The sequence below is a fragment of the Pipistrellus hanaki genome (assembly GCF_964339955.1).
Source record: "Pipistrellus hanaki genome assembly, chromosome: 3".
NCBI classification, from domain to species: domain Eukaryota; kingdom Metazoa; phylum Chordata; class Mammalia; order Chiroptera; family Vespertilionidae; genus Pipistrellus; species Pipistrellus hanaki.
In genome coordinates, this window is record NC_140505.1 from 176,075,337 (window position 1) to 176,088,642 (window position 13,306).

Below are 13,306 nucleotides of genomic sequence, written 5' to 3' on the forward strand. Positions count from 1 at the left end.
ACCCCTGATGCCTGGCACGCCAGGCCAGATGATTTCCCCGGCCTTATACGGCCTGTGGGCCAGATGCTACCACCGCTGTTTTAAACATGGATATTTCTCATACCTTTGAGGATATTCGTTTGTTTTAGCAGTCTCAGTAATTCCATAAAATAGGCATTAAACCAGTTTTAAAAGCTTCTTCATTGCCTTTTATTTTCCTCAAGTAGTGTTACATAGAAAGCAGAATGATAAAAATAAACTGATTTTTAGAATATTCAAGTTAGGGCAGGCAGTGAACATGTAGATATATCTTTCCCCACACCCACCCCAATAAAAAATTTTAGAGAGTAACATATAAGAAGAAAATAAAACAAGATAATGAGATACAGAGAGAGCAACTTGTGAGGCAGGTGAGGGACTGTGTTCGCTGGATAGTAAGAAGGTGACTTTAAAAAAATATCTATGTTTTTATTGAATTCAGAGAGAGAGGAAGGGAGAGGGACAGAGAAGGAGAAACATTGATCAGCTGTCTCCTGAATGTCCCCTCCTGGGGTCAAGCCCACAACCCAGGCATAAGCCCTGACTGGGAATTGAACCTGTGACCTTTTGGTGGGCAGGAGGATGCTCAACCAACTGAGCCGCCCTGGCCAGGGGCACACCTGCTGGTTGTGTGACTTGGTGCATACCAACCTCTCCAAAGAGGCAGGAGAAGAAAATGTATATTTAGGACCTCAATCATGTAATTGATCCTCCTCTACCAATTCAGCAGCTTTTTCCCTCCTCACCTCTCCAGGTTGGGAGAGGAGGAGAGGGGAGAGAACAGACCTAGAACAGAAATTGAATTTTTCCCTTTAAATTTTCTTTCTTGCCCTGACCAGTTTGGCTCAGTGGATAGAGCGTGCAGATTCAAGGGTCCTAGGTTTGATTCTGGTCAAGGGCATGTCTGGTTATAGGCACATCCCCAGTGGGGAGTGTGCAGGAGGCAGCTGATCGATATTTATCTCTCATTGATGTTTCTAACTCTATCCCTCTCCCTTCCTTTCTGTAAAAAAGAAAATCAATAAAATATATTAAAAAGAATAAAAAATATAAATTTTCTTTTTTTTAAAAAAATGTTTCCAATTTTATAGGTGGTGCATGTGATAAAAAAATTTTTTTTTTTTTAAGTGTGTACAGAGACCTTTTTTTCCCCTAGCTTTTCAGTCCCCAGAGGCAGCCAGTGTTTCCGGATATGTCTGTGTCCTCCCCTAGCCATTCTATGCATGCACCAGCAAATACATGTTAGCATGTTTATAGCTATATTTGCACATGATTTCCTCTTGGACACACATAATTGTGTGATTGTTTTGCACCTTGTTTTTTCTCTTGCAGTATCTCAGAGATTTTTTTAAATATCTACAGTGGGCATCCTTTTTACAGCTGTGGAGTATTATATTGAAATTTGTACCATCATTTATTTATCCTATCCCCCCATCCTCTGATGACTTATTTAGGTCATTTCCAGATTTTGCTGTTATAACCCACGCCATAATGAACATTCTTGTACATCTGTCACCTTGCATGTGGGTGAGTGTTTTTGTAGAATAAATGTCCACAGAGGAATGGCTGTAATGGGGATATATGCATTATTTTGATAGACCTTGTCAAGTAGCCCTCACAGAATTTGTACTAATTTGTTGTCCCAGCAGCACTGTGTGCAAATAGCTGAGTTTCTAAGCCTCGGTGAAGCCCAGATACCTCAGAGACTGAGCACCAAGGCTGATGTTTGACAGAGCAGCTCGGCTTCTGTCTCGTGTGTGTGTGTGTGTGTGTGTGTGTGTGTGTGTGTGTGTTTGTGAGTGATTTCCTTTGAAGCAAGTTGTTCTGGCTAAATGGCTAAGAAAAGCTTGAGAACCATGATGTAGGCAATCATTGCTGTTCTTCTCCTAGTCTCCACTTTGAGTGAGTGATAGACAAAATGAGATGGCTCCCTACCCTCCAGGAAGATCCTTACACAGGCGACTTGTGGAGAGAGGAGTGGCTGAGATAGTAGCTGGAAAGATGGAGTGGAAAGATTTCTAGGAAGCAGGAGTAGAGGCCAAGGTAGAAGGAGATGAGATTCTCCTAACCTCCAGTATTCTCCAAAACGTCAGCCCAGTTGAGCCATCTTTAAGGACATTTGAGCCATTTGCCAAGCCCTGTATTAGTGCTGGGATACAGAGATGAGTATGGCTGGTCCATGCCTCAAGAAGCTCACACTAAGAAGTCAGGTGTGTGGGTGGACAAGGTCTATACAATGTCATAGCAGCGAGAGCAATAATGACAACTCAGAGAGCTTACTGAATGCCAGACAGTGGGCTCAGCAGTGCTCATCCTTTTGCCTGATTCTACAGAGACCCTGTGAGGGATTACAGCAAGTATGTCAAACTCAACGGCTTACACGGGCCAAATAAACAAGGTTTAAAAAAACACAAAAAAACACAAAAAAAACCACAAAAAAACAAACAAACAAAACTTCAATTTTCATAGAGACATAGGTTTATTTTGAAAAGTATAGAATAAAAAAAAAGAACAAGAGCGATGATAACATTAACGTTTTCTTCCTGACACTTGGAACTTTTCTCCACTACTATCTTTCCTACTTCGGGGGGGAATCTTGTTTGCAGTGATTCTTTCAAAACTGACCCAAGGTGAATGTCAGTAATTTTGGGTGTGACAGGAGACTTATGTTCTTTCATAATTGTAAATAACTGCTCACACCGTTACATTGGCTGAACTGCAAAAATATTCACTGGGAGTTTGACATCTTGGATTACAGGGTTATCCCCATTTTCACAGATGAGGAAACCGAAACCCAGAGAAGTTGAGGGATGGTCCTAACACCACATAGAAAGTGACAAAGCCAGGGTATAGACTGAGGCTGTCTCCCTTCAAAGTCTTAAGGGAAAGCAGGAGTGATGTTGGAGCTAAAAGCCTGTCTCCCTCCTCCATGGAAGGTTCTCTCCTTCCTCCATTTTATAGCCCGCATCACTTTTTAGGGGTGAGGGTGGAGGAGTCAGGCACACCCGTGGAGGGGGATATGCCCTAAATTGAGGCTCAAAGGATGATGAGAAGCAAGGAAAGCATTCCAAGCAGAGCAACTCTTGGGTTGATCCCAAGGAGAGCCAATCTTCAGGGAGGCAGGTGAGACTGCCGGAGTTCAAATCCTGCCTCTGCCTCTTATTGACTGACTTCGGGCATATCACTTTAACCTCGCTCATTCTTCACCTGTGAGATGAAGCTATAAAGTACTTAACTCCAGGCTTATTGTAAGGATTGAATGAGTTAACATCCAGAATGCTTAGAACAGTGGCTGTCCCAGGCTCTATAAGTTTGTTCCTACTATAGAATCTCTAGACTCCAGGCACAACGTGTGTGTAAAGAAGAGGAAAACACAATTTTGGAGCTTGTCCGTAGTGCCTGTGTTAGAGAACTATTACCTGAGCTCACAAAATGTAGTGTGTTAAAAAGGAGAAGGAAGCAGGAATCCATGCAATCGAGGAGGGACATGGGCTTTTAGCCCAGAATCTTATCAGGCATGGCCTTGCTTATCAGCTTTCAGTCATCACCTGAAATTGTGAGTTTAAATGGGCCTTTTTATTTGTCGTCTATTTCTTTATGACATTTTTATTTGGTGTTAAAATGTAATAGTCTGTCTCAAATAAGGTGGATAAACAGAGGAGGATAAAATAAAGCTAACCACACTCAAGGTAACTCTTGGTTTTCCCCTCTTCTTCTTTAATGCCTCAAAATGTTTTTGCAAAACCCTAAAGACAATATCAGATAAATGCTGTGACTTTCACCCACACAGCATTTATCTCTCATCCATCAAGTCACGTTACCTTTTTCTGGGAGCAATATTCTGTAACAGAATCCAAGAGCAGTAAAAGTGAGAGGAAAATACTTCTCTAAGGAATCAGTTCATGGGCCTTCATATTTTGTTTTTATATATTTTGTCTTCATAGTCTCTGGCCTTTCTCTCCTTTATATGTTTTCCCAAACTCACATTCCCAATTCCATTCCCAAATCAGATCCCATGCCTGACCACCCAGGCCAGTTTTATCTCTTCCTCCCATCATTTGAACAGCTCTTGAGAATCATCTTCTTGAAGAAAAACATTTAATAGCCTTTTTTTCCCAACATAAATCCCCATGACCCTTATTTACTGCTACTCAAAAATCTCCACCTGTACTGTGCACCAGGCACTCACTAGATTCTGGAGCCACAGAAATTATGACAATTCGGCCTTTTGTCCTGAATGAGTTCATAGTCTTGTGGGGGAGAAAGGCACACAACAGGAGGGAGAATCAGTCCATCTTTGTCCTACGATCATGTTCATTTCTGTTATGGTTTGTCTTCCCCAGTGGCTTGTAAGCATCTGCTTTATGTAGCATTCTATACTCAGTTCCTTCCAGACTGCCCTCAGAAAACATTTGCTAGTAAATGAATGAAAACAAATAAATGACAGTATAGCACCATCAGTAAATTCATATGTTTCAAGATAAGAAAAAGCTCAGAGGAGAGAGCAATAAATTCTTTTGGGAGCAGGAGTGCAGTTGGAGGAGTGGGGAGACTTGCTGGGGAGGTGACTTCTGAGCTAGATTTTGAGGGTGATGGCCACCAACATTGCTATGACTTGTGTGACGTCCAACTGATACAAAGTACCAATAAAAATGTGTTAGTTCTTTACAATGTATGAAACAATTATAGTAGCTCTAGTTTTCTATCAATTAACCCTTTCCTGAGAGGAAAATACTTCTCTAAGGAATCAGTTCATGGGTCTAGACATACCCTCTCTATGAGTGACTGAAGACATGGCTATTTCACGCTGGATTACATAGTGCTGGAAGCTCATTTATCAGTCGAGTGTAGGAACTTCTCAGTAGCATAGAAACACCTACTGAAAAAAAACAACCAGGGTCGTGGGGTGTGCATAGCCCGGTGGGAAAGTTTGGGGGCTGGATGGTCCTGCAGAGATGATTTCTAGATACTCACCAGACTCCTGAGTCAGAGCTCATTTCTGAACTCCTTTATCCACCTCCCAAGCCAGTTTCAGGTAACAACATCCCTGAAAAAATCAGTATGGGGGAGAAAAGCAAGGGGGATAAGAATAATATACATTTTTAGTTTAATTTATCTAATGACCATACTGAGGGGGAAAAAAAACAAAACACAAGTCATGAGGCTTAGACTTGCTATTAGTTTATTATGTTGCTTAATGTTGTTTAGCTCTAGCTCCTTCCTGGAATCATGTTGTTAATGCTTAGGAGACTGAGAACCAAAACTACTGATATCTGTGAGCCTCCTATCCCTGCTGTGATGTCTGGGCTCTCTGATGCTATTGTAGACATACCTCCTCGATGAGTGATTAAGGTACCATGTCTGAGCAACACCAAATGGTATCAAAGATTAGACCCCTCACCTCTAATGAATCCTTACCTTGTGTTTTCAATATGTGTGTCCAGCTTCATCATACACAACAAAGACACTTTCTTCAACAACGCCACGAGAAGTAGAATCGTACACCATATTTTACAAAGAATAAAGTATGAAGAAGGAAAAAACAAAATCGGTAAGTTAGTGTATTAGTACTAAAAAAGATATATTTGATTTTGGCGGGGGGGGACTTCTCACTTTTTCCTTTGGCTTTATGAAGTTCATATCTATTCCAGAAATGCTCATCATTTGTGAAACCTTTGATTTTGCCCTTGATGGGTAACTCACAAGTGTAACATCTTAATAGCATCCTTAGATCTCTTCATTAAATAGCTTATTATCTCATTTACCGAAGATCATGAAGAAATTCTCTGAATTGAACAAATATTTATGGAATGTCCATTATGTGTACCGGGCACTGGACCCAATGTTGGGGAGATGAGCTCAATTCTCTCCTGAAGCTTATGTTAAAAGCAGACAATAACTAAGTAGATATAATAAGTAACAAAACAAAAAAATGAAGTGGATGGTGATTCAGAAATAGAATAGGAAGGGGTGGGGGCGAGTTCAAGCTGAGATGAAATGGTTAGGGAAAGCTTCACCAAGAAGCTGAACTTTGAACTAAGATACGACAGGTGTGGGCAGATGGAGTGGGGGATGGGAGGCATTGCAGGCAGAGGGAAATGCAAGTGCAGAGATGAGCTGCCCCACATCAGTCAATTCTCCAGATAATCACCTCCCCCATTAAACAGCTCCCACAATTTATACTTTGTACAAAATTACAAGAACTTTTCCAGATTATATTACCAAATTTCCTGCCTTATTAAACAGATTATTATGTTATCAGGAAGATTTGGGTGGCTTTGTCCTTATCTCTGTCCCAACAGATTTTTATCAATAGTTTAAATAATAATGAGCTATGTCAGTCAGGGTCTAATCAGTAGACAAAAATCCCACATAATTTGAGGAGGGAAAGTTTAATATAAAAAAATCAAATGTGACAGAGGATTGGAGGGATGGAGGATTGGCCAGTAAAGAATAAGAAGAACTGTAAAGAGGAATAACAGGTGTTAGGAGCAGCCACCACCCCTAACAAACTCCCCCCAACAGAGCTGAGATCCATACCCTGTAGGATGGGGTGCAGCTATGGTTCTGTGGGCAGCAGAGCAGAACTCTGGGAATCAGGCCAACAGAACTCTGGGAATCTGCCCCTCCTGTACCGGAAGAAGCTGCCTGGGGGGTCTTGAGGAAGCCATTCGTTGGGAGTGTTGCATCAGCAGCACTACTCTGTGAGGCTGTTGAGGGGACTCCTGCCCTTGGGGAGGTGCCCTGTGCTGCTGGCCACCGTGCACTGCAGCAGCTGGGTGCCATGGAAACCATGTGTTGAAGAAGCCTGCTGAGAAGAGCATATGGGTACCAGGGAGACAAACTCCTCCCTCCTTTAGTGTCCCTCCAGGGCTTTCTGCTAACAACCTCCATATCATGTCATTGGGCAACGGAGGAATATTTACAAGGCCCAGCTCCATTGTTGCAAAGCAGGCAATTAAGAACGTTAGGAGGGAAAAGGGGTGATGAATTGATAACTGGCAGCCTAACCAGCCTGCCCATCAAGCTTTCAAGGGGAGCGGAGAATGGAAGGAGGTCTTTAGTATGTTAGTCATTGGAGTCAAGAGCCTAACTGATCTCGGGGATCTGGGCATCTTGGCCAAATTCAACACAATGACATTTGAGAGTTTGTAAATGTAAAGTCTTACACTCACGTTCAGCCAAGCAGCTACCCGGGTGCGTTGGGAGAAATGTTGCTCAACATCGGGAAGGCAACAGACTGGGGAGGCTTGGCTGGATGCAACTCGGTGTGAGTCACTAGTACGCTGAAGCTGCCAAAAGTGACTTTGATCCCCAGCTGCATACATTGAAATGTAATAGGGAGAGAGAGACAGTTACTTAGTCCAGATCTGAGTATCACTGGAATGGTGTTTTCAGTGAGAGTCAGTGTGGGTAGTCATGGTGACACTGAGCCTGATTTAGGTGTGTCTGGACCTCAGTAGTGTAGTGGGTTAGCACGTCCTCATATACTCTGCAACGTCATCCATCCTTGAGACGCATCCTTTGCATAAAGTACTCCAGGACCATTCTAGCTTAAAGGAATTGTCCTCTGAATTCATATGACAGTTTTTTTGTGTGTGTGTTTACATGATAATTAATCACTTACAACTCTTATTACCTTGAATTGTTTCTTTTCAGTGACATGAAAATTTGACCACCTAGAACCACTGTTCACTTTTTGGTGTGCTAAATAATGTCAATATTACATTAATTGCTTCTTTATATTTACCCCTATTTGTCTGTGTGATTTTAAAACAAACTTAGGATATGCTATAATTAACTTTTATTTTACTCCCCTTCCTCCCCCCCAGTGAATATTGTTTCTTGGACATACTAGAAAAGAAGTGAAATGGTTTTGGCAGTAGCTATTCTGAATTCCTTTATAAAGGGCAAGTAATTTTTTAAATAATGACTTTACTAATATTGGTAGCATAATGTGAGGCACACCTCATCACTCATCATGACACACTAGTGTGCTGAGAATCTTCATCTGAAAACTGCTAGTCTAGATAATAGGCTCCTTAATTGTAAGCAAGTTGCCTTATTTATCTTTGTATCCTTGCCTAGCACAAGATCAGGCATCTTGTAGAAGTGCTGTTGAACTGAATTGAACAATCTTTTAACATGATTCATGTCTAACCATAGCATCTTTATACAGTCAAAAACTGGGTGTAAGGAGGCCATACAGCAATTATTGTGCTTAATTTTTCATCTCAAAACGTGAGCTGTTTTTACAACTAGTCAAGAGGAAGACAAATGAAGGGCAGAGAAAGTGTTGTTTTTGTGTGTGTGTGTTTGTGTGTTTTTAATGTTCTGAGAAACACAGGAAGTTTAATATTACCACCAGTATCTTGCTCATTTTCTCATTTCATGAAAAATAGAGAGTTCTACTCAAGAACATCCAGACCTTTGAAAATAAGTAATGATGAGCTGGAAATTAGAAATAATCAATTACAGAGTGAATTGTTAACTCTGGATCAGGCATTATGCTAAAAAAAAAAAAAAAACACGAAGTAAAACTGCAAATGCTCTGTGAACCTGATGTTTCATTGTCACCTTTGCTTTCATAAATAAATCAATAACTTAATAAAAATATATTTTTTAAAAATAATGTAGTGGGTGAAAGAAGGACTGTATGATTCTATTTATATAAAACTCTAGAAAATGCAAACTGATTGATAGTGACAGACAGCAGATGAGTGTTTGCCTTGGAGATGGCACAGGGAAGTGGGAGGTTGCAAAGTGGCATAATAAAACTGGGGGTGATGGTCATGTTTATTATCTCGATTGTGCTCATGGTTTCCTGGGTGTATACAAGTCTGAACTTCTCCAACTGCATTTTTTAAACATAGGCCATTTATTATACATTAGTTATTTCAATAAAGCTGTTTTAAAAAATATATCCAGCCTGGCCAACATGGCTCAGTGGTTGAGTGTCAACCTATGAACAAGGAGGAGGTCATGGTTCAATTCATGTCAGAGCACATGCCCTGGTTGCAGGCTTGATTCCCAGTGTGGGGGCGTGCAGGAGGCAACCGATCAATGATTCTCTCTCATCATTGGTGTTTTTATCTTTCTCCCTCCCTCTCTGAGATCAATAAAAAATATATTTGACACCTCTCCTCCAATTTATGGATGAGAAAATGGAGGCCTGAGGACAAGAGGACTTTTACAAAGTCACAACACCAGTCCAACGTAGGAGAGTTAGATTTGTCCATATATGAAGCTTCTGGATAAAAATAGAGGAGCTCCTGATAGCGCATCATGTTTCAATATGCTAAATCTGTCCCAGTGGTTGGCAAACTCATTAGTCAACAGAGCTAAATATCAACAGTATGATTGAAATTTCTTTTGAGAGCCAAATTTTTTTAACTTAAACTTCTAATGCCACTTCTTCAAAATAGACTCGCACAGGCCGTGGTATTTTGTGGAAGAGCCACACTCAATGGGCCAAAGAGCCGCATGTGGCTCCTGAGCTGCGGTTTGCCCAGCACTGTCTTAGAGCATTCGTCTCTATGCCAGGCACTGTACTTGCTTCATTGTTTTCTGTTTGAAAATTCCCAGCTCCTGATTCCAGTTTCCTAGCAACTCTATCTTTAAACAGTTGGTTTTTCCCAGGGGGTTCCCATCCCTTTTGAAAACAAATGGCTTTCATCAAAAAGTACCGCCTTTACATTAGTCTTATTGTGAGAGTTGGAACTCAATGTTAATTGGGATTGGACTTTGTGTTGTTTAGGTCTGAATCGCTTGCTTACCAATGGCTCCTATGAAGCTGCGTTCCCTCTGCACGAGGTATGTCCTGCCCGTTCTCCTTCTGTCAGTTTCTTGTTCTGCGATCAGCATCTGGGAATAGTCATTAATTGAGTTGGTTGATATGACATTTGTTCAGCGTGAATGTAATTTGTTCGGTAGATAATTAGGCCTCCTTGCCTTGTGACCAAGCACAGTTTGGTTTATTTCTGTGTGTCTTTTAATGTAATTGTAAGAATACTTGAAACAGCAGTCACTCAGCGTGAATTCAGAGGAATAGCTCAGGAACTCCAAGTCATAAAATTAAAGAGGCATTGAAAATTTCACCAGACTCAGGGGGCAAATGTTCCTGAAATACGTAGTCTTCGCAACAAAGAAAGGTATAGTGGGAGGAAGCCATCTTGTAAAGACTCTGGTAACCAAAGGGCGAGAAATGGAAATTAATGGTATTGTACTTATCATTGCTCTTTTAAGATATATGCCTTCTGATTTTTAAAAACACACTTTTTTTTTTTTTTACTTTTTTTTCCTCTCATTTACTATTCACTCTTTGTCATATATTAGGACCTTTGTAAATGTAACCATGGTTACCCTTAACTCGATTTCCCCATTAGCTCTTGAGTTATTTCACCCAGAATTCTCTTTACACATGGAGTTTTCATTATGGATGAGAGGTTATTGTCTAGCTCATAGTTTTGTGTCCCTGCACTATACTGGTCATTGTATGACACAGAAAATACAAACATTAATACCACGGTGCATGCCCTCTAAACATCACAAACAGGAGGGGGAAACTACTGTTACAGTGATTTCTAGGAACAATGTTAACAGTTTGCCAGGAGACTTTAGAGGACAGTTCCAACTGTCTCCAAATGGCAAGTCTTTTCATTTGGCTAACAGTGTCTCTTCCCTCGATTTCAAACACCAGGAGGACATAAAAGGTGACTTCGAATTTTTAAAAACCTGGTTCATTAACAAAACTAGCAGCTCTGGCCTGAGGCCCTGGTTGCAGTGAAACATTTTTGGAATGATCCTCTTAGAACCACAGAAGCAAGCATGTTGACACGAAGGTTTTCTGGAGCCACACACATGTGCTTCTTACTACACAAGATCATCAGCAAGATAATGTAATTCATCACACTTCTTTCCCTTTCAATAGTATGGATCCTTTTTTTTTTTTTGCTCGTATCATCTCTGTTGCTATTCCTGCCGTAAGAGACTAGTATTCCTGTTAACTTCCTTTGTGGCTCTTGTGGGCATCTGCTCACGGGCAGTGGTGTTTTCATCCCAGGGAGGTTACAGAAGTAAAAACTCCATTCGAACCCACGGAGCGGAAAACCACCGACACCTGCTCTATGAGTGCTGGGCCTCCTGGGGCGTGTGGTACAAATACCAGCCTTTGGATCTAGTGAGGTGAGTCTTGAACCAGCTAGCTCTACCTATAAAACTTACACAAAATGACTAGGACAGACTTTCTGCTGGGGCGAGAAAAAAATAACAGTCTGGAGTGCACAGCCCTCACTCTAATCTGGCTTCTTCCTAGGAGGGCAACTTTCAGAGGCCATGGGTCATGGTTGGGAAATCAGACCTCCCTCTGATGAGGATGGTGTTTCCTTCAAAAAGGCCTCACGAAGGAGCCTGTGAGATAAGGCAGGTCTCCCACGTGACTCCCTAGGGAGCGGGTCACCCATCTGACTCATGGACAAATTATCAGTGACCATTGTAGAGGAGTGACACTGTTTATATATACTGAGTGACAAATGGAATATTAGTAATGGCACCGCCATGTATTTCTTACTATGAAGTAAGGAATACATGGCGGTGCCATTACTAATAAAATTCAGGTTTATTTTAATTTTCTTTTGAAACTAAAAACCTCTAAAGATTGTTTTAATACTGCAGGTCAAAATCGTATGTCAGCTTTTAACCGATGATAATTGTGCAGTGAGAATGTACTTTTTTAAGTGTCTCTATTTGCCCAACTTTCTGCCATGGGAGTGTTTAGCTCTGACATCTCATTATTTATTTAGAAACTGGTTATTAAGCCTGGGTAGCTACAATCCCCACCTCATGGATTTCTTATTAAAGAGAAAGTCATGTTTCATTTTCTAGACTAGCTGGATTTGTTTTACTTTTAGGGGGGCCCTCGAAAAATGAGCCCAGAGGAAAATGAAATAATAAGACAATTCACTTTCTGTTTCAACTCCCAGGAAAGTCATTCTTCCTGCCACAGTCCTTGCTACCAAAGTGTTTGCTCCTGCTGACTCAAGGACATTGATGAATTGTGTGCCACTCTTTGTGTTGGTAGAAATAAACGATCCAGATGATTTGTGTGAGTGGAAAATATTTTCTGAGATGAGATCATTTTCCATTGACCAGTTTCAATATATGGTAAAACAGTGGGGGTAAAGCATAAAAGCAAATTCTCTTCCTAGCCACAGTTTCATATTACAGGATTTTATTGATTAAAAATTACAGAAAGTTGCTGTAAGCAAAACATATCTCATCCAGGACAGTGGTTTGATTAAGACTTTGCAGTTTGTCAATGAGTATTCATTAACTGCCCATTGTGTTTCTAGTACCATGCTAAGTACTCTTGGCAAAGACACACACAAGCCAGTCTCTGGCTGAGACATTCTCAGTTTCCTTCAGGGAAGCAGGGCCGGCATACTTGAGATAACTATAGAACAATACAAGACTATGCACAATTAGGTAAAATGTCTGATGAAGGTGGTAAGTTTTACTATAACTCAGAAAATGGAAAGGCTCTGAAGAGCTGAGCCCTGGCCAAGCAGAGGGATCAGTGTTGGCTGGTGTGAAGGGAAATGAAAAGTACAAGCAAGACTTGAGTAGAATGAGCTTGTGGAGCATCTAGGGGCTCTTATCTCTAAGATAGCTCTTGTCCCATAGATTTTGCCTCCTCCATATCTTTCTAATCTGATCACACCCAGCCTCTCCTCTGCCATGCTGCTTCCTTTCCCTGTAACCTAGACTATGGCTGTTGTCCTCCACTTGGTCTCCCTTTTTCCACACTGACCCCTTCCAGTCCATTTTTTCCCCTGCAGACAGAGTGATCTTTTTGGAATGTGAATATAATCATGTCCTTGATTTTTAACATTCATGCATTTCCATTTCTCTGAGGACAAAAATCAATGTAATAAGCATGGTCTACAATACCCATTGAGGCCCAGCTCCCACTTATCCCAGGCCCACCTCTTGTTCTCAGTATCTCAGTGTCCCTTATTTTACTTTGTCCTTTCTACCACAGGGCCTTAGTACATACTGTTTCCTCTGCTGAAAAATAGCTAATCACTCACATCACCTCGCTGATTTTCACTAATCAGCACAATAGTCACCCTCTCAAAGAAGTCTTCGTTGACTAGGGTGGTCATATGGCCTTGTTATATATGCTGATAGAATTGTATTCCTCTCCCTGTTAGCTATTTTCCCAGTTTTATAATTATAAAATTATTTCTGTAACTGGTCTATGTGAATCTTCTTTATTGCCTGAAAGCTT

The 13,306-nt window shown here is 41.0% G+C and overlaps 1 protein-coding gene across 6 annotated transcripts in view; it reads left to right on the forward strand.

Moving 5' to 3' along the window:
* The window catches only part of ANO4 (anoctamin 4), a 275,780-nt gene that overhangs the window by 209,276 nt on the left and 53,198 nt on the right, over positions 1 to 13,306 (forward strand). For all 6 annotated transcript variants that reach the window (XM_084880421.1, XM_084880417.1, XM_084880420.1 and 3 more), the window contains 3 exons: positions 5,463 to 5,569; positions 9,776 to 9,831; positions 11,081 to 11,202. In XM_084880421.1, the coding sequence (XP_084736547.1) occupies positions 5,463 to 5,569; positions 9,776 to 9,831; positions 11,081 to 11,202 (285 nt within the window). The remainder of the gene's footprint in view (positions 1 to 5,462; positions 5,570 to 9,775; positions 9,832 to 11,080; positions 11,203 to 13,306) is intronic.